Below are 22,840 nucleotides of genomic sequence, written 5' to 3'. Positions count from 1 at the left end.
TATATATATATATATATATATATATATATATATATATATATATATATATATATATATATATATATTCTGCCATTGGCCTACTTGCAGTCTGTGCAATGACAATGACAGCTGTTTCTAAAATATAATGCAGACAAAAATCACTTTCCCAGGAATTTAAATTTTACCTTCAAATAGATGTGAAAGGAGAAGCTGTCACACTCTATTATGGTGACCTCAATGATTGTGTGCCCTATCCAAATCCAGCGGTTTTCCATAACAATGCAATTTAAAGGGTGCAAAGCTGAAAGAGACAAGACTTATTTTTCCAGCCGGAGGATGGAGGTTTCTTTACACCAGACACTTCTGTACACATTGTCTAGACTTGTATAAAGTAACTTGAGAGTGCTTTTGAAAGGGACAATTTGTTTTGGTGTCATTTTCAGGCTTCATCATAAACACAAGGGAGTAAAGTTACTAGGATAGGACATACGGATATGAAATAATACTGAAATATAGGGTTGCATAAAAATCATGCCACACTTAAATAATCTGCAAATTGAGAGACATCTTTATATCAAATTATAATACAGGCCTGCATTATTCTATAGAAGCTGTAGATCTTGTCTGGACTTGACGATGAAGAATAAAAAAGAAGAATAAAATGGCTACCTACCTACTAAAATATTGGACTAGCAAAGTCTCTGCCTTTTGAGAATAACTTGGAGTCAGTGACCCACATCTCAGTGCAACTGCTTAAGTCAGACGCTTTTATTCAGGGCACCGTCAATAGACGTCTGCGGAGGAAGGTGGGCGGGGGTTACCCTCTGCACCATTCTCCATGGAGATCAGCCTCCGTCTTCGTCTCCATTGGCTCAGCGCTTTGTCAGTCACAAACTCTCGCTGCTTCTCGCGCCATCGGCCGTGCACGCGCAAGCCAAGCAAGCACGTAACCGTAAGGAGACTGTCTGGAGTCTGTCTGAAATTGATACAAAAATTGGGGCTGGAGTTAAACATGTCGTTGTTCTTTTCAAACAAAGCGTCCGGATAAAACAGAGATTTGAGCTTTTCCTCTGCAGTGCCACCGCGCTGGAGCTGCGCTGGAGCTACTGGCTCAAGACAAAATATTCCCGAGGCTGCCTAAATGATGTGAAAGTTTTTTTCCTCTGCAGCCTGTCAGCAGACAGCAGCTCTTTATGCACAGGTAGGTGAGAGCGCTGGAGCAAGTTGTGTAACGTAGCCGTGTGCCAGCTAGCCGTGATCGCTGTAGTTTGGAGCATAGAGCATAGCTGAATCTTTAGGCTAATTGTCTGTTACTTAAGCCATTACCACAAACTTCAAATAGTGCCAAAGAACGTGTGACATGCCGTGAGTCGTGTGCTCTATGCTCTCATTGCACACATTAGCCGCATTTGTTTTGGAGAGCTCCATCAGAGCACTTGAAGAGGATGCGCAGGTGACGCACCTGTCCTGTGCTCACGTGAGCTTGTTGATGAACCCATGCGTACTTGTGCTAGGCTTTCTGATAGGCTACTTGGCCTATCCAACAAATGTGATGCTGTTTCTTCTAGAATAAGATACAATTCTAAAAACATTAACGCCTATAACAAATTACCACGTGTCAGTGGGGCGCATAATGATGATAGCCTATCGGAAGGTTCATCTTGGCTGTATTTAGCTACTTTGGGCCTATATGATGAACGGGTCTAGTCACAGAAGTGTTCATTTCTGATCACCATTTTTGTCACTCTTCATTTTTAGATGAGCTGCACTTCCAGACTTCATGAAGAAGCTACTTTGATTTTGAAGGTTGGTTTTTCAGTAAAGCCATATGTTTAAAATTTGAAAAAAAAAAAAAAAAAAAAAAAAAAAAAAAAAAAAAAAAAATATATATATATATATATATATATATATATATATATATATATATATATATATATATATATATATATTATATACATATACATATACATACACATACATATACACACACACACACACACATATATATGTATATATGTGTGTGTGTATATATATATATATATATATATATATATATATATATATATATATATATATATATATATATATAGTTGAAATAATATTACTATATTGATGCCAAAAAAAGAGGCTTAGAAAAGTATTGAGAAAAAGTTTCAAAATGAATAGTAGCTAAAATACAACAAGAAAATATTGCACAGAAAATAAAAGCACTGCTGTGGCCTCAGACTGGTCTAGACTTTGACTCCATCACTGCAATGTTCTGCAGACAGCCTTATGACTGGCAAAGCCTTCCTCCCTCCCATCAGGTCAGCTCTTTTTGGCAAAGATGGCTGCTCTAAGATTGTTCATAACTTAACAAAAAATGAATATGCATTGTTATTTGAGTAGGAGTAACTCACTGAATTAATTTCTACTTATCAGTTATTCAATTATAGTTATCTAGACTGTACAGTGTACACAAACTCAACAGACAAAACATCCGTCTGCTGAGAGAAGAGATTGTACAGACAGAGCAGTACAGACAGAGCAGTACCCACAGCGAAATGGCACAGAAATAACATTTCTTCTGATGAAATCCAACTGTGTGTCTTAAGTCTGATGTGTTCTGCAGCACCACTTTCATCTCTGTTAAATTTAGTAAAAATGTCTTGCACATCTATAACTACTAATACTAATATATTACTACTATTAAAAGCAACACATTATTATTATTATTATTATTATTATTATTATAATACAATAATACTAGATTAAGAAACAAAGTAGGTCTAGTGTGAGTGGCAGGCAGCCGTATTTTACACTATTTGATATTTTGTAAAAAATCCTTGGCTTTACCTTAGTAGGAAGATTTATAAGAAGCGGAAAAAAGTTGATGAAAACTGTCTTATATTCTGAGGATTTTTGTATGAACATGTATCTTTCACAATGTGTGTTCTTCCAGCGGCTGGTGAGGGTGATAGAATCAACAAACTTATTAAACCTTTATTTATTTTGGCTGTTATTATACAAATACACTTTGATTGATTGTATAAAAATAGCTGACTTTGTCGATTGTGAGATGACTTAATTACTTAATTTTCTTACATATTTTTTTTAATCTATTTTTCTAATAACTATGACCAAATAACTCTGGTTATTTGAGCCTGTGTTAAACCATTTGAACAGCACTGAGGATAGACAGCACTATGCCTGTCAGCTCTGAGGCAATATTAGCTTTGCTCCGAGCTCACTTTGACGTTACAAGTCTGTCATGTTTATCTGTTGGCCATACCTGTGACCAGCCTGAACAGACCTCTTCATTAGCTCCTTCTTTGCTCTAGTTTTTCAACATTTCTATCTAGTGTCTTGTGAGCCCTTGTTGAATCTTTTAAGCTACATTGGTTTATGTTTACAGGCCTGTGCTAATTCCTGTTTTTTACCTTGGAACTTTCTAAGGTAAGAAATTATGCTATATTGACGCTATGATTAATATTTGAAGTACCACTCTAATATGCAAGCTATTGTCTACTGCAAATACTGAAAATTTTTAAGGTTGCTGAATAACGTTTTATACTTAATACACAACATGGTATTATGTATAAAAATATATATTTTTAGTTCATAAATATGTTACACAAATGTACAGTATAATGTTTTAAAAACAGTATTTTTTTGTAGTATCATATAATATAGACAATAGACTGTAAATAATATTGCGATATTTTTAGGATTTGTCTGCAACTGATTTTAGACCCCGTGGTGACCAGCTTCAATAATGTTTGTGTTTTCTTACAGAAATCTCCATTTCCAGCAGCCATATCTTTTCTTCAAGAGCATCTTCTCAGATGGTATGTTTTCATTGACCTCACCTACAGCACAGTAAAGCCCTTCTAAACTTGAGAATGTGTAGTGCGGTGGCTGAGTATGAGTGCCTGGGGGAAGCCGTATTGGTTTACAGAGAGCACTGAGCCCTGCTTTTACTCCATGAGGAGAGCTTTACTAAATGTAGCAAAATCTGTGCCGTCATTTTCTCATCAACAGAAATAATTTTTATTAACATAGATTTTTGACCTCTTCATAAGAAATCACGGGCTTGGACCTCATAACTTTCACTTAGCTGTTCTATAGATTGAAAGGGCATTTAGTCCAGATTAAGACCAAGCAAGAAATGGTGACTCCAATAAGGTATGTGAGTATTCATAGTACTTGAATGTTATTTGAGTTGAGCAGGAGCTGCATAGCTGTCCTTCCAAGTCTACGTAGTAGTAGTAGTAGTAGTAAGTAGTAGTAAGTATTTTACGAGATCAAGCTTACCATCAGTGAGAGTTACGTTACCCATCCCCTGCACCCTTCCATCACTATCCCATATTGCTACTAGGAGCACAAAAGAACACAGCTGCTCCTGCCGTATGCTCTCACATGCTCTGCTTAGTTTTCTGCCTATGTCACTTAACAATAGTTATTATTTTCCCCTACTTAAGTATTAAGGATGGGCCATCGAAGTTAGAATGGTTCTAATAACATATATTTGTTAAAGTTCGCTACTCTGTTTTTAGCTAAACAAAGATGATAGTACAATATGGAAATTCTCTATTATCACCGTAATGTTGCGAAAATTGGCTGTGCAGAGAATTGTAGACGCGCTGCGTCTGAAGCGGCAAACCCCTAGAAAGTTGCGGCACTTCACATCCCGAACTCGGCTCTGCCACACCTCCTTGGAAGAATCACTAAATCTTAGTGGTATGCGGACTTTTCGTTCACTGGGTTTGAGTGATGGGCGTTAATATTCATCACAATTAAAATTCAGTCATTTACTCTATAGCATCCAAAAGACAACACTTTTTGCGATCTTTTTCGTTGCAACACACCACAAGTAAGCACCGAAAATTAAATAAAAAAGACCAACATAGGAATAAGTGAGTGACAATAGATTGTTTAAAAAAAAATTGAGCTGAGACTATAAGAGGTTAGCAACTAGTAGAAGTGTGGTCTTCTAAATTTAAACTAGAGAAATGAGGAGGCCAACGCCATTTTTTAAGTTTTTTTCTTGATCAAGAGACCTGTTAAACCAATGGAGGATGGCTAGAAAGAGCTAGTGCATTTTAGATATCTATCTCTAATACTATACATTACTCAAAGGGCTGAGTGCTCATATAGCTAGGTTATGTTTAATATGTTGTAAACAGCTTGAGAGTGGCTTATTCTTACTGCATGCTGGACGCTATTTTAGCATGAATATGCATGAATTCAACAAAACCTTAACGACATTTAATATAAAAAGGTTAATGATTAATCAAAAATCGATCGTTAATTCTCCCGACGATCGATTAAGAAAAATGCCCTTCAAATGCCCATCCCTCCTTAGTATCTCTCTCTCATCACTGCACCACTCCTCCTCCTGAGCTACGTTTATCTATTCAATGAACACATTATTTTTCTAAATTCAGCAATACAGTGCCTCTGACTACTTTAAAGTTAAAGCTAAGTTTGTTTATGAGCTAAATATGCAACACTTCTTCATTCTAAGATATTAAATAGATTATGTTGACACCAGTCTGTGCAGCTCCCTCTTAAGCCTCATCAGTGTTATAGCGCGTCACAGCAGGAGTCTCGGGAGCTCGGCTTGTGTGAAAGTTTCAAGGGTCTCAGTGCGATTTCATGTATCCTGCAGATTGACCACCCTGGGAGAATTAGAGCACCATTAATCTTGATTGGACTGGGAGACGAGCGAATAGGAATCCTTAATGGTGGGCCCAGTGATTGGAGTAATTAAGTGCTTTCTTACGCTATCTGTGACTTTTAAGAAATGGATCAGCACTCTTGCATTATTGGATGTGACTGAGATTCCCCCTAACCGGTTTTATCTTAGCGTTAGGCAGGTAAGCATTATGTAGGATCGACGTATGAGAGCCACCTGTCGCAATGGCGCTACTGGTGCCTCATCCTAATCTTCTAAATGAGAGTTTATAAAACAAATTAATAGGAGTCCGCAGTAAATTAGCTCACTATGTTATTACTAATCTTGTCTTGGACAAGGAGCCAGCGTAGGTTGGGGGGCCCCTCCTAGCTCAACACGGGGCCACAGTAAATCCACCAGACTGGGCAAGGTGCATCACGACAAACCGACACACTCAACGGTTGGAAAGATTGTTTTTTTGGATTGAAGATATAAAACAACATCATTTAGGGGTGGATAACACATGTAATTCACTGTTTAGACAGTACATTCCAAACTAATTCAAAAACTGCGTGTAATTCTTTTTAAAGTGTTGAAAAGGAGATACTGGGGTCTCTGATGGTGAAAATGTGACGTATAATAAGTTAAAATAAGGTATTTCAGATTTTGAGTGCAGCTGCTGGATGCTTACCCAGGAAAATGGCTTAATCACAACACCAACAATTTGGATGAATGGTTTGAGATTTTTATGAATTTTTTAAGATAGTGAGTATTTTGCTGGTTTTTTTATGTTTTTAGTGGTTGTATTGTATGTGTATCATGTATTGTCTCTATTTCTGTCCCTGTGTTTGTGTACAGCACTTTGGCACTACTGTAAAGTTTTTAAAGTGCTTTATAAATAAAGTGGTATGGTATGGTAAGATAGAGAGAACTGCTTTTAGTATAGACTGAACAAGATAAATTTAAGAGAAAATAGAAACGGTGGATTGAATATATAAAACACTGATGACCAGACTCTGTTTGACCCATTACTTTTTTTTTTTGCAATTGGTTGTAATAATTATTAATCATTATTGGAGATTATTATTTAATTCATAAATTCATTGTAAGCAAAAGGCATGCCCACATATTATATATTTCATACAACTTTAAGAAAAAAAGAAAAATAGAATTACAAAATAAGACAATGATATATCAATAGAATCAGAATTGTATTGAAACACAAAAAAAATCACATAAAAAAGAATGGCAAGTATCCGAATCTATTTTTATTATTAGTAGTGGTATTGAAAACAAATCTATAAGATACACTATGTACTATTTTGTCACCTGTTTTCCACTTTGGCCATGTTATTTGCACATTTTGGCATTCAACATATTTTCTCCATGGAGACAAGCATGCCAGCCTCCAGGCCAACTTACAGGTCTGATCTGTAGAGAGGCAGCCTGTTCAGACTAAGAATGTATGATTTCAATGTATTTTCTTAGCAACAAAAACATTTGTAATCGTTAGATGCAAGAAGGATGCACTGAATGAAAAATAATAACATCTCCATGGAGACAAGCAGGTGGCAGATCTTCCTCAGAAGTACATAGCGCCCCTTTAACTGTATTAATTATTAGTATTTGGGTCCTTGAATGCAGACTAATTATATAGCAGAGCAGATTATAAAAAAAGGCCAGACTGCCCAGCTGTCCTCTGAGTGCACTGTACCAAAACGAGCCTTTATTTAATCTTCTGTCTTCTGCTTTTCGGATGAAACAAAAGCCAATCAGCAAAATTTAAGATGAGAGCGTGTTCAGTCTCCCAGCGCGCCCAGCCATCACCACCCAATCATCATTGGCTGCCTAAACAGGCTAATGGCTGCCATTTGTTGGAGTTTATTGGTAAACAGTGATGGAGGGCGCCCGCTCAACAGTTGTTGATTTTGTCTTTCCGTATGGAGTATCACTGGGAACGCTGCCACTGCCAGAATGTGGCTGCTCACTCTCCATTACTAAACAGATTGGCTTATTGTTGTGCATAGTGATTAGGATGTCAGTGATGGCTTAATAGGATGCAAAAAGCGACGCTACTAAATCAGAGCAGTGTAATACTGTCCGTATGCCTTTTCTCCAGATTGTTTTACTTAATATGGCACAAAATAAATAAAAGTGTGAGAAGAAAATGATAATTCTGTCTTTTATCTATCTGCGAGCGAGTGAGGCAGAAGGTCGCTCCAAACCCGACCTCAGCTTTAAGATTCTTTTGGGAAGGCCGGCGCGAGATCGATTTCCCTCCATCTCTGTCTCAGTAACCCTTCTATCGATCCTTATCAAATATGTATCATGTCCTCAAGCCTTCGCCGCAGCCCCGATGGAGACTTCAAACAGCCACGGCTCAAACACAAAGTCAGAGGAGGAGGCCCTGTTTTATCTTGTGCAAATGGCAATCCTCACAGCTGGGGGTAGGTGGGTATAGAAGGAGCACAGTGGAGTAGACCGCATTACAAAAAACATGCTATAAGTGTAGGAAAATATGTTGAATGTGAATAGCAATTATTAGGCCACAATTTTTTTAGCGAAATATCAATGTATGTTCCATATACTGAACTAAACTCAGACTTTGTAGGTTTAGATATGTACAAAATGTTGAAATGTGATGCTTTGCTAGTTGACGCCGAAAATAACAGAATAAAGAAAGATAGGGCTATTGTTCTTCGCCGGTTTCTTCTTCTGTATTATTATTTTTCCTTGCAACGATCATGTCCCTAACAAGGTATGGGATTGACCGTCCGATGAAAAAATTTGATACACTGGACATTGCACTGCCAAATGACCCGACTCCACAGCGCCGCCCTAAAGTGGACCCTACTGAAGTGGGGCAGCAATGTTTGAGGAGGCAAAGAAATTCTTAAAAATGTAAAACAGAACTAGTTATTTCAAACCAATTTGCAGTGTCCAAAGTTATTCCTATTTTATCTTATGCATTCCTGAGCATCCCTAATTTTCCATACAGTAATGCTAAAACCACCTAGCGATGCTAAAGGGCCTTTCTGATTATCGGAACAATTAAAAGCTTTATTAGATAATCGGCGTGGACTATTTTTGACCCCAAGAGCTACTTATACAGTTTATTTGTACTGAGGCAAGAGAAATTTTGGTCAGATACATGAAAAACTAATCGGTACAAGCCCTTTAAAAACACATTGCAAATCTGATCACACAAGAAGCAAGCTTGTCTTAAAAATGACAATTCAGTATTTTCCCCTAAAATCGTTCATCTCTAATAAAACACTATACAAAGATGGTCTGTCTTGAATGTGCATAAGGCAAAAAGGGCTGATTATCCGCTAACTCCCACTCCCGGACTAAAAGGGTCTTCCAATTCCCAAAACTCCCCTTCACGCAGCAACATATGTTGCAAATGCACATGCATCCTTCAGCTCAATGTTCTAATCTCTCTGCAGCCGCGTGATTAATAGCGCACTACATATTGATTTTTTTTCTATATTTTTTTTTATTTCTTCAAGAGGGTGCCCCCCCCCCTACCCACACGACCACCTTCCAAACACTCGTGAGGGGAAAGGACCACTGTACGTCGGGTGTAGAAAAGTGTGGTCTTAAGAGAAACAATAACAATGTTTTTGTGTGTGTGTATGTGTGTGTGTGTTAGTGGACTGGAAAAGGGGTGCGGGGAAGACAGGGTCGCAATTTCACTACTGCTGATGTGTGTGAGGGGGGAGGAGGGAGGAGGGGTAGGGCAAAATGATAGCCTTGTTGTTTCATAGGTTCCGCTCAGGGTGGTGGGGTAGTGTGCAAAAAACATGCACTACTAACTAGGTGTAATATGAAAAAACTGTATATCAACGAGAACAAAATACATTTACAGCTGACTTCTTTATTCCCCTTAGTCTGCCCAGCTACCAAACACGTGCCTTTCCATTTTTTTGGGTTAAAGGGCCAAAACCCGATTTTTTAACCATGATACAAGACATGTTTTAGTTTGAACCTTTAGACTCACCATTATTTTCCAGGCCTGTTTTTATCATTTCAATGAGAACTAAAGTCTTTTGCTACATTCAGACTGCAGGGCTTAATTCAATTCGATTTTTTTGTGAAATCCGAATTTTTTCAAGGTCGTTCACATTTCAATTAATGGCTTGTACTCTGATCTCCAGTGTGAACTTTAAAACGCCGCAAAAGGTCCCACATGCGCATTGGAGGACATGCCGACATCACAACACACAGCTGCTTAAAGTGTTTACGAATGTAAAACGCTGGACTTGTCTCCCAAAATATGGTCGAGTTCTTTGTAAAGTGACAGGTACGCGCCACGGCCCTTTGTTGTTTTGTGTTTTAGCCTCATTTGGCTCACAGGCTCTTTATTTTTTCGTTGACACTGAAGCCAGGACCACCTGTAGGCCACTTGACCATATTCTTGGCAACCATTTCAAAACCGGCCCAGTTCCGATAAGACCCCTCCAAATTTGGCCTGAATACCTGATCCCCCAATATTAATTAACTATCACCTCGCTTTCCCTCCATTGACTAGAACTCCCGAGCTGAAATGTGTAGGTGGATGAATGCAGGATACAATGAGTTGCATGGCAAAGATCGGATATGTATCGGTTTTTAGGAACACATATCCAAGTGGTCCTGGGTTCATTGAAAAAACTGGATCTGTGTCACTCCAGACTGTCATTAAAAGATCAGAAAGAGTCTAAAATAGGGGCGAAAAATCTGATTTGGATCACTTAGGCTGCAGTCTGAATGTAGTCTAAGTCACTAAAACATAATAAAAATTGGTTGATTCGCAAAATGTTTAGGTTGGCGTTCCCCAACAATCAAACATAATGCTTCCTCTCTCTGGGTGGTTTGAAAGACCCTTTGTTGTCCTTATCTTATTTGCTTCAAAGATCAGCAGCCCTTGCAAAATCAGACAACCGGAAAAAGGACCACATGCCTGACTGCGCCCGTGGCAACTTCCTGAATGAGGTAAATAACAAGATCCAGTGAGAGGACTACGGCAGCTTGACTGGATAAAAAAAACTTTGATATAATTTATGATTATTATTCCAGATGCATCCTGTTTACAAACATTACAATAGTAAGTAGTAGCCCAAGATGAATGTCATACTCTCAGATGGCTGGCAAAAGCCTTTTCCCCATTGATAAAACTGTACTTTGCTATGAATTTTATCATAATTATTTATATTTTTACTCTTTGTTATTATATTATATTGTGATGTGTGAGCTACTGTGTCCAAATAATTTCTCTTTGTGGATAAATTAAGTTTGTCTAGGTCTAAGAAATATCTAAAAGGTAAATACATAAATGTCTAACCTGATCATTAGTGACTACACCCTAACTATTACAAAGGGATGCCGTCTTTAAAAATCCCACAAGTATGTTTATGATTATGGAGAAAATCTGACCTCCATATAAAAGTATTGGAGTGTGGCTACAGTACACGTGGGGATCCTGCTGCTTGAGTCATGACCCAATTTCTAACCGGCTCACAACAAGATCAGCATGGCCTGTTTTTGTAAGATGCACAAGAGAGGGAGATTTACAATGTGTCACCAGCAAACAAAATGGAAATATACACTCAACTCTTCATTACAACTACCAGTGTTTGGAAAGATTGCCAATTGCCAATGCAGTTGATGTAGTTGCGTTTTGCCCAGATTGTGGCGTCACACATGAAAATCTGAACTTCTCTTGTGCATTTTTTACGCCCATAAACTATCACTGGACTCGTCATATTGTGGACTGCATGTCATGTTTGTGTTCACAACAAATTCATGGCTCCAATCGCATAGTATTTTCATTGTTCATTCCTATTGCTAACAGCAGTGGAAGAATGACTGCATACTAAAAATACCAAGTTGACCAAAAGCATTTAAAGGAGAATTAAACTAATTTAAACTCTTTTACTCCAGTTGTATCATAATGTACACCATATAGTAAGATATTGAAATCTTTCTTATATGTATTTTGCAGTACAAATTCACATCATATACAGTTTGCATAATTTCAATATCTGTCCATCCTATTTAAACATTGCAATATAATTATGTAAACTATTGCACATTTAATGGTGCACTGTGCAACTTTTTCGGTGGAGGGTCCATCAAATGTTATTGCTTTGTCTGGAATGTTTCACAGTATGTTTCTAGACCAAACCAGACCAAGTTACAAGTCAAAATTGTGGAGAGGCAACCCTGCAGTTAGAATGCTTGTTTTTCAAGGTATTTTTGAACTATAATACCATCTGTAATTGTGAAAATGTAAAATGTAGTTGTTTAATGTTATACCGTGGAACATTCCAGGCAAAGCAATGACATATGGTAAATGGTAAATGGTCACATTTTTCTATAGCGCTTTTCCACCTTCAAGGCACTCAAAGCGCTTTACAACAAGGAACCACTCACCCATTCACACACACATTCATACACCAGTGTACACAGACACTGTCCATAGAAACAAGCAGGTGACGAACCCTGAACCAAAAAGTTACATAGTGCACCTTTAAAATGTATGGTATTTTTAACCTTTTTTTATTTTACTGCATTTTTTATGATTGGACAAACTATATATTCTCTGTGCCATTAGCTCCAAGTTATAAACCAATCTATGCAAGCGTGATAAGACCAACCACTCTATCCTATGTATCCTATGTATTTCCCCTTGTTTCGCTCACATTTCCATAGGTGCCTGTTCCCACGAGCTGGTTCACACTGCCATGCCCTCCTCTCAAGGTTGGCCTGACTTTGGGCGTGTTGAATTTACAGCCACATCTTCGCCTGCCTCTCAGTGCCCTCGTTGTCAATCCTGGTGAAAAATGTTACCAGTGGCACGTCGCTGGCATGATATATTCTCACGGAGCAATGGCGCAGTAAAGCAAACGCCTACATTTGGCCTCTTTCAACAAATCCTCAACTCAAAATACCTTTACTGTGTCACTGCTACTCGTGATGATGAAAACAACACATTTCTGTTCTGTTCCTACATGATGTTGACTGTCTGTTGCTGTCAACCAATCACAAGCTTCTATGTTTAGCCCCTAACCAATCACCCGCCATTATAAATTAACCATCTCTCCTCTCTTTGACATCTAAGAAACTATGCCATATATACATTTGGTATACTTTAAAAGTACAATAGCTTGAATAAAATTTGAACAAAGACTTAATTCACAATAAACAAAGTTAGTAACGACTTAATTAAAGGTGCTGTACCTGATTTTTACATAAAAGTATGACAATTTCATTTGGTTTGTTGTGGTCCAAAATTATTTACCACTTACCTTAATTGCATTTGGAGCATCATAATTATTCAAGGCAATGAGTTTGTAAGCATTTTTCCAAAATTTCATTTTCAAGTTTTGCCACCACAGTAATGCTAATAACTTTTTAATTATCAGACAATGCAACTTCATATGATTAGATGCAGACAGTACACAGCAGACATACTGTATTTTGACCTCAAGACCAAATTTTGCTCAAAAACATGGAAGAAAATTCTCTGTAGGCCTTCAATACCCTAGCCCTAATACTTAACCCTAATCTCTTAATTAATCCGTTACTTAATCTGAATCATTCTCTATAAACAATTTCATTAAGGGTTATTATTTTCCAAATCCAAACGGAATTTTATGTATATTGTCATTATCTCATTCGCCCATTTCTGATACTATTTCAGGGTTAAATAGTATCAGAAACGGGCTCGAGTGGATACTAAGTCTGATTCTATGATCAACTGTTTAATTAGGCTGTATAAGCACTTCCACAGCCCAGGAGAGGGAGAGCAGTCGGCTGGAGCTTTCATTACTTAAATGCTAAACACACAGTTGGGAGAAGCCAGCATAAACGCCACTGAAAAATACAAGCCTTTTTACTGATGCCCTGAGTATTGAGTGGACTCATTTGCATAAAGTAAATAAAAAACAATCATTTTTCACACAGGAGGAAATTGACTAGAACGCCGAGCCAAGCAGGTTATGCAATGAGATAAAAGCAGAGAGGGGAGAAAGCAAAACGCATCTTTGATATTATTAATGGTGTAACAGTAATGTTGTTGTGAATGTGAGAGAATTTTGCACTGTTTCATCTTCAGGGTTTACTACACTGGCCACGCATAATATTGCTGATGATAGGCCATATTCAAAACTATATATCCCACAATTTAATCTTCTAATACTTAAAATGTGTATTAAGGTGCATTGTGAAACTTTTCTGGTGGAGAGCCCGTCACCTGCTTGTTTCCATGGATATGATATATGATTCTGACTGTGAGCGGGGTCGCCTCTTCACAGATCTGACCTGTAAATACTGTGAAACCTTCCTGACAAAGCAATAACATCTCCACGAAGACAAGCATTTGACGGACCCTCCACCAGAAAAGTTACACAATGCACCTTTAAATGACTAAACGACATTAGTACTACCATAATTAATCACCTAATGATAACTAGTCTATAATAAAAAAAAAAAAAAATCATAATCGTATTTTGATCATCTTATTTGTAATCTAAACTATACAGACTCTAAAATACACAACACATTTTGTCACCAATAATATACTTTATTCATAAATATTCTCAATTATAAGCCTTCAGTTACCGTATTTGAAACAAGAATTACATGCAATAGAAATTATCGTCTGACTACAGTCGCCTAATACGATTTTTTCGATCATTTCACTCAGACCTAGCTCAAACTGTACAACCAAATCACAGGGTTTAAAAGTTCACAGTTTGTGGAACTACTTCAACAGACCGAAACCCTCACGAGAGGCAAGTGGGTTTCAAACAGGATTGATATTCTTGCTTCCCAAAATTGCCAATCGAGAGCTGATCGGAAGATATTAATCAGTTCTCGTTACCCCATGTATACTACACAAAGCACGACACACGATTAAACCAAAAGCTGGCCAGATCCCAAAAACAGTCGCATGAGTGAAAAATCGTGTCAAAAAGGTACAAAAATTGCACAGTGTACACCTGGTTTAATGAATCGCTGACTAGTCGACTAAAATAAAGCCATAGACCATATTAATCTGTTATAATACAATACAATAAGGATGTGACTGCCATAAAAGTAAGAGGACATGTGTATTTTCCCTCTTTTGTGTAAACAGAAATGACGCAGTAGAGTAACATCTCTCCTCTATCTTCAGCCTAATCTCAGCCTGCCAGCATAAGAACCAGCATCACCCGCCTGCATGTACACAGCCTTATCTGTGTCAGGCTTCACAGTGCAGGCAATACCAAAGCAAAGTGCACAGCTGCAGCTCACCAAAACACAACCTTACTTACACATTTTGGGAATACACTTCAGCAGAGTGGTTAGCACTGGCAACTCATACCCAACAAATCACGTATATCCTCGCCATCTTTTTTATCGTGACTTCTTGCCAACATCAAAATCATTTCCTAGGGGATAGATAAATGTAATTCAGATTTTTTTATCCATCATTTTTTATCCCAGCTAACTGACAATTGAGATAACTTATTTAGTAATCAAATAATAGTATTTCTCTATTATACGGTTTCATGCCAAAGCAGCAGTTGCCTAAAAATTACACAGGAAACATGGCCATTTTTTTGTCTGTAAATATACTGAAAGATATCCTTTATCTCTTCATTATTCACGGGCAGGGGAGTTGATAGGAGTGGACAAAGGGGTCTGTTGTCCCGTACCCCAGGGTCTTATGGGCCCAGAATTGGAACCTCTGCCTATTAATTAATATTAGAGGGGGGCCCATGTAAGGCTTCCTACCCCAGGCACCAAAATTTGTGTCAACGGGCCTGATCATGGTAGCCCGGCTGGCGCCACCTAGTGCCTCCACTCAATTTCATTTCTCTCCAGCGACTAGATCAGGAATCGGAATACACTAGATGGTTTGCAAGAACCCCTGAATTGGGGTTTCGGGCACCAGCCAATCAGCGAAGAGCCATACACTCTGTGTTGGCAACGATTCCCGAGATTGAGGATTTAAAGCTGGAACAAAGAGAATGTTTGGTGAATTTTATCAAGGGGAAAGACGTTATTGTCCTTCTTCCAACGGGATTTGGGAAAAGCTTAATCTACCAGTTAGCCCCATTAGACACATTACATACATCACGACCAAATAGCAGCAACTGGTTAAATAAAAAAAGTACCCGCCTACCATCAAGTGAACGAATTCTAATGCTGTGAGGTCAGACGGTTTCCATGAAGTTAAACCAGCTGAAGAATCAGGTTCATGGGGCATTTGTAATCTAAATAACAAACTAGCTTAATCCTAAGAATTGCTAGATCAGTCAACTAGCAAATTAATCTCATTACAGCCCAAAGAAACTAAAATTGAACATGTATATCTATATATCCATATATTGTTCAAATATACAGTATAACCACTTTATCTGACTATTTGCTATTTCTTGCATATTGCCATTTTCTTATCATGTGTAGGCTGGCCAAATAACATGACAACAGTGAAGCACCCTCAAACATTCATAGACAAAGACTAGCACTAATTGCATCTTAAGAAGAGGGAGGCCTTGGTGACAACAAGCTGTTTATTGTATGCTTTTTTTCTCCTATCTCCGCGCTGCAACCAAGGCCAGGCCGCTCATTACGCTGCCTCCTCTCTGAATGACCACACAAAGGAAGGTAGATGGAAAAACACCAAAACATCCATGCTTTTTTTCTCCCTGCTGAAGACACTTGACACAACATGCACATGAATTCAGAAACAGGGAAAGACAAAGCTGTGCTAACAACGTCGCACTGATGAATAAAATCATCTTTTCATTTGTCCGTCGCTTTCATCTCTCTATTAGCTCTGTCAATTGTTTATCAAAAGCTGTGCGGTTGCAATGGCGGCCGGCCCGTTTGATAGCTCCTGATTGGTTTTTAAAATTCATGACGGGTTAATGCTATGTTAGTGGCAACATTAGGACCCTGCCAGATCCGCGGCGGTGCACAAGTTCATTGAAAGCAGGCTGCTTCAAATAAGTGCTAAGCAGTCATCATTCGGAGAGGTAATTCATATTGTAATTAACTTTTCAATCACAGCTGATTAATTAAGACGGGCCCAGTCTGTAATTATGCATCTATTTTTGACCCTAATGTACGGCCGTAGATGTGAATTCAAAGAGCAGCTAATGTAGTCTCTGCATGTGAGATATCTCTCTTTAAAGTAGTGTACAATAGTGTCAGAGCAAAAAAAAAAAATATGACAATGTATTTACTAATTATCAAGTCATTCAATCCTTTTTGCATAGCTTCCATTTAAATAGTAATAATATAAAAGACCATAAGGACAATATTCATTAATGGTGTATCAAAAATGGGCATAAATGATGTGATTTTAAAACAAACATACTCTAACAACTGGATGTCATCCAGTTGCATACTTTCAATATCTGTCAATCCTACATAAATAATTTCAAATTAATAATATAACCTATTGCACATTTAAAGCTGCATTGTGCCACTTTTCTGGTGGAGGGTCCCTCAAATGCTTTTCTCCATGGAGATGTTATTGCTTTGTCTGAAATGCTTGGCAGGAGGTTTCTACCTTCATGGAGACCAAACCAGATCAAATTACAGGTCAGATCTGTGGAGAGGCAATCCCACTCAGTCATAATACCTGTTTCTCAACGTATTTTTGAGCTATAAAATATAAAAGATCATAAGGACACCATATATGGTGTATCAAAAATGGTCATAAATGGTGTAATTTTAAAACATACATACATACATATTTGAGCACCGTATGAATTATTTAGTCATTAGACATAATGTAATGTTCACTTTCTTTTTTTTTTTTTTTAATGGGGCTTACAGACATTACACAAAAAGTGAAGAGAATAATGTTACATATTGTCTTCATGAATAAACAGTTGAAATACGTTTAAAGAAGACAAAATTAATAGGCTTACTTTTGGAGTAAATTTAGACAAAAAAAAATTTAGCAGTGCGTTTACTTTTTTAATTTATTGAGTACTACTATTTTGTTAGGTATGCAGATCTATTTGACCCATTCACTTCGCATTACACATATTGACTAAACTTACATTAAAAACATGCAAACATTGTATTTTTCCTCACAGCATCACTTCACATTGTTCTTGACAGAGCTCGCGCGAGGAGGAATACTTTTGATGTTACCTTCTTCAACAAAAACCTGACATTAATAATTCAGTGTGGCTGTAGGATAGCTTTATTTTGTGTCCACCGAGACTGAACCTTCTTTCATGAAAAATTGAAAAAAAGAGAAAAAAAAAATGAAAGCTGAGGCTAGCGACTGGCAGATGAATCTCCACCAGGTCAAACTGCAGCTACGTTTGCCATTGCGAAGCCTAGTTGTCATTCTCGTGGTCTTCTTCATGCTCTTCCTCTCAGTATTGTCACACATACATATTGTAGCCCCAGCCCCCCCTCTCCATAACAGTGCGATGTGGATCCGCTCATGCATCAGAATCTACCATCAAATATTTATGGCGGAGCAGCAGTGATTTTGACCGTGTACTCATGCTTTTGACAGCACCAGCCTGCCGCAATACATACTGGAGCGAAACAGGACAATCCAATATGGGTGTTTTCTTGAACGCTTGAAAAAAGGCCAATGGTACAAAAGGATCAAAACCATCAAAACCCAACAGCAGCAAAGGAGTAAGAAAAGTCAGTGGCAAACCCTTATTCTGCATAGTTTTAATTAGAAGATATTTTACCAACATTTGAGACCTCAACTGCACTGTGTAACTTTTCTGATTGAGAGTTCACCGTCTGCTTGTCTCCATGGGGATGCAATTGTTTTGTCCACACAATGATATTCAACTTGTCTATTTTGGATTTATTCAATTACAGGAGTTTTTATTGCTTAAAATAACATGAAAAACATACATTGTTACGATAAACTGAGACGCCTCTCCACAAATCTGACCTGTATCTTTGTCTAGTTTCTTTTCTGCGTATCTTCCAGACAAAGCTATGAAGCTCCATGGAGACACGCAGTTGGCAGACCCTCTACAAAAGTTAAACATTGCACCTTTAAAAAAAAAAAAAATAGGCACAGTACCTATTTCTTGTAATAATGATCCTATAAAAACTGCCATCGTCTACATATAAACACCTCTTCCGTTTTGACTATGCGATTATAAATTATACCATATTTTGGTACTCTTTAAGTTTTTTCAACTTAAAATTTTCAGTAATGTCTATTCTCTCTCACTCAACTCTGTACTCTTGTAAAATAAAGTCTACTACTGCAGGCAAAATGACAAAATAATTATGTATAAAATCATACAATTACCATGATTGCATTTTGACTTGAGCATTAACTATATAAATGGACATAGCTAACCTGCTGGCTGCCTTGTTACAAATAGAAAGTGAGCATGAGCACGCTTCCAGCTCCATCAACTCTGGCTACAATTCACTTTGTCCTGAAAAAAACATGGCCCCTCTCCCTGTAACTGCTGCTGACAGGCTCCTCATTTTGGTCTTAAAATGTCCATATTAGAACTGTTGATCTTCCAGTTTAGATCTGTTTAAACATGTTCAAAAACACATGACTCCTATTGGTTTCCAATTGTTTTGTATGCTAGACATGTTTGGATTTTAAACGGAGCTCTACGATATTTGTATTTATTTATTTTCTCTCCCTTTTCCCATATTGTGCAGCCCTATATGGATCAGCTATATTTGTGTGCCTGTATGAGTGTGTGTGAACGAGTGGATGGTTAGTAGAGTATGTGGTTGTATATGTATGTATATATATGGTTATGTATAATGTATATGTATAATATGTATTGTTTGGTTGGAGGGTGGGAAGGGCAGAGACAGTTTACTATTTTGTCTCATACTTTTTGTTTTCTAAAAAATAAAAATGCTCTACATGATCCTGGTGTTTCTTATTTCCTTACTTCGCTATTTTGTCTCTAAATAAATTCGTATTTGTAATATGTAAATATCTGTAAACTTGGCTCCAAATTCGCCCCATAACTGCAAGCCTCGGTGAGCTTCATTTGACTGGGGGCTGAACGCTTTGGGTGATGTCACACTCCCTTAGTCCACTTCTTTATACAGTCTGTGGACTTGAGTAAAGTAAGCAAGCATAAGCTGTCTTAACACTCTAAACAGTCTAACAGTATACGAAAATATTCTAATCATGTTGTATTACATATCACATATTTTGCTACATTTCATGCTGCCTTAGTTGGACATGAATACTTTTTAACCAACTCTCCTCATAAGAACTTTTACACCCCTGCTGCTCCAAACCCAATCTGGTCTCCTGTCTCCATGATTCACTGCCTGATGGTGCACTGACACGCTGCTCTGTCGTCTGCCTGAGCTTGCGGCGGCGACGAGCAGCAGTAACCTCCAGTAAATAAGTGCGGCGCATGGATCAGGAGACACATCTTCATGCTCGAGCAGACCCATTTAAAATGCCACCAAAACACCGTCCCAGATTCTGCCCTCAGTCAAATGACATCAAGTGCTCACTTACAGGTCCCCCAACGCCCCTATGGAGGGAGGGAAATCAGCCAGCGGGCAGTACCAGCACAATCACACAGATAAGCAGCCCCATTCGCTAACGTGTTCTGGTGCCTTATGCCATCACGCTGTGCCAATTGATTCAAACAAGGAGGGTAACTAGGTCAATGATCCCACATAAACCCTTCCACTTTACCCCTTGCTGTACTCGAAATGGGAGTTGGCTGCGTATAGGAGGAACACGGTGATTCAATATGACAGTTATCAACGTCCTCCGGCGAGTAGGAGGGCAAGGAACAGCATGGCAACAGTAATGGCTGACTACAAGACGATACAGGTACAACATGCACAGCACAGCACAAAATATTGAGCAGCGAGACACTTATTGTGCCGTTTGCCAGGGTTTTTCTAATGAGGAATGAGCCCAAGGTCTTACCTGAGCTGAGTGAGACGGTGTCTTTTTCCCATGACACAACAGCGACGTAGGCCTCCACAGAAGATGGAATAATGCACTTGAAGACAGCCACACTGCCTCTCATAGCCTTCTGGTCGGCCACTCGGACTGTGTAGGGCTCTCGCGAAACTAGACAAACAAAACAGCTCAATGAGGAGGAGATGATGAAACAATGAAGAAACTAAAGCCGAGTTCAACACTTGCTTGGGTCCTGGTCTGATCCAGGTTTAGTCCTGATAAAGACTTGGTTTGGTTCTGTTCTTAGTCCAGGTCTAGTTCCTGTTAATTTTGATGTGGTGTGTGTGCAAGTATGAATGCAGCCAAAGCCACCTCACATCCACTTTTTGTAAAAGCCACAGTGTGTAATTTTTAGCCAAAAAAACTACTGACTAATATAAAAACATGTTTTTTTCATTGTGGTTGTGTTTATTGCACTGAAAAACTTGTGTCCTTACCCTGAACGGACTTGCATTACTGCAAACCTGATTCTTATTTGGCCTCCTTGTGGTTGTTTCCATGGAAATGTTTTTTTGCTATAATCTTCCACAGTATTGCATAAGGCTTATCTCCATGGAATATATTGTGAAGTATCTCTTCCAGTGGAATCATGCAGGTGACATGCCACTTCAGAAAATACCTTTAATTTGACTTAAACCAGGAAATAGTGTAATGAAAAAAGTACTTTTGGTGAATTACATTTTTATATATTGCATAGTTCAAGAAAAAAGGCAAAAATCTAACTTGGCACCCATGACATTCATTGGAGTTTCAGAGTGGTTAAAACTAGAACTGTTCCCATAGCAATTATCAATTCAAACCAAATTTCACATTTTGTCCTCAAAATGTCAACTATAAATAAGACATTGAAAACCATGAATGCATCCTTACTACAGCTCCACACTACTATGTGCTAGTCTGGCAGTCCCTCCATGCCCCCCTCGGTGGACCCACCAGCTTTGATGTGGACATCCTGGCTCCGGATTTTGCCGCTGAGGTTCTCGGCGGTGCAGTAGTACGTGTTGTCATGGATCAGTTTGCTGAAGCTGGATGGCAGGAAGTTGAAGATCTGCAGGGTTCCGTTGAGGTGCACGTGTCTGATGCCCGGCACATCATAGATCTCCTCTCCGGTGGCCAAGTACCAGCGCAGCAAGGCAGAGGGCGCCCCACTGGCCGGACAGGGCACCGACGTCCCTGTGGTGCTGGCAAATACTACCTCTTGCACAGATGCATTGACAAAGTATAAGCTGGAATGGAGGTCCTCACTGAAAACTGCAAGAGAAGAAACAGATACATATTGGAGTTGGATTTTGTTTTGGAAGAAGAAAAGTAGATTAGATAGAGAGAAACCTCAACAGCCCCAATTTCACCTTTCATTAATCTATCACCTTCTCAAAAGCAAAACCAGTCCACTCTTCTCACCGTTGCCATGTCAAAAGAACAATTTCACACCAGATTCTAATATGGCAACCTCAAAACCATCTTACTCTCCTCCATCACCCATCAGCATCACTTATTTCAGCAAACAGACTCTCTTTTGCTGAAACAGACTCAACAGACTATCTCTTTTCTCCACCATCAGACCTCCAGATGAAGCATGTCAAACTTTGTCAACTAATTGATCTCATTACGAAAACAGTAACATCTCAGAAGCATCTCACTTTTCTCCATCACCTCCCCTGAACATCCCAATTTCCTCCTCAGAACATCCTACTCATCTTATCTTAGAAGCATCTCACTCTCCTCCATCACCTTCTCAGAACATCTCATTTCCCTTCATCATCTCTTCAGAACATCATACTCTCCTCCACCACCTTCTCAAAAAGCCTTAGTTTTCCCCTCACCTCCTCAGAACATCTCAATCTTCTAAGAACTGCCTCAGTCTGCTTCCATCACCTCCTGAGCAGTAAAACTACCTCAAACTCTCCTGGCCAATGACATAAGCAGGTTATTCGTATTGCAAAATGTAAAATGTCATCATCAAAAAGATAAAACATCCTAGTGTGCTTCCCAGATAGCACAGAAGACATTATAAAGGACAGTGCTATCCTGCTCAACCAAATACAACTGTCCACGTTTATTTTGCTGTTTAATATGTACCCATTTGAGTAATTTTCCATCTGCTTACTCTCAGTCATTTTGATTCATCCCTCTCTCCCTACAGTGGGACTTATTAACATAAACTACTATCAATTATGAAAGAAGGTCAGATGCTGTAATCGCGTTCAAGTATAATTTAAGCCATCATCACACTGAAGAGACTCGCACTAAACGCTGTT

General features: G+C 38.5%; 1 protein-coding gene across 5 annotated transcripts in view; it reads right to left on the bottom strand.

Moving 5' to 3' along the window:
• dscamb (Down syndrome cell adhesion molecule b) overlaps positions 1-22,840 on the bottom strand; it is a 194,632-nt gene that overhangs the window by 154,001 nt on the left and 17,791 nt on the right. For all 5 annotated transcript variants that reach the window (XM_055147717.1, XM_055147714.1, XM_055147713.1 and 2 more), the window contains exons 2-3: positions 21,516-21,833; positions 20,547-20,693 (exon numbers count right to left, since the gene is read on the bottom strand). In XM_055147717.1, coding sequence (XP_055003692.1) covers positions 20,547-20,693; positions 21,516-21,833 — 465 coding nt within the window. The remainder of the gene's footprint in view (positions 1-20,546; positions 20,694-21,515; positions 21,834-22,840) is intronic.

Source organism: Boleophthalmus pectinirostris, unplaced genomic scaffold, assembly GCF_026225935.1.
Source record: "Boleophthalmus pectinirostris isolate CB_2022bp ecotype Guang Dong unplaced genomic scaffold, ASM2622593v1 HiC_scaffold_9, whole genome shotgun sequence".
NCBI classification, from domain to species: Eukaryota; Metazoa; Chordata; class Actinopteri; order Gobiiformes; family Gobiidae; genus Boleophthalmus; species Boleophthalmus pectinirostris.
Note: the sequence above shows the minus strand (reverse complement) of the source record. Positions and strands in the feature narration are given on the sequence as shown.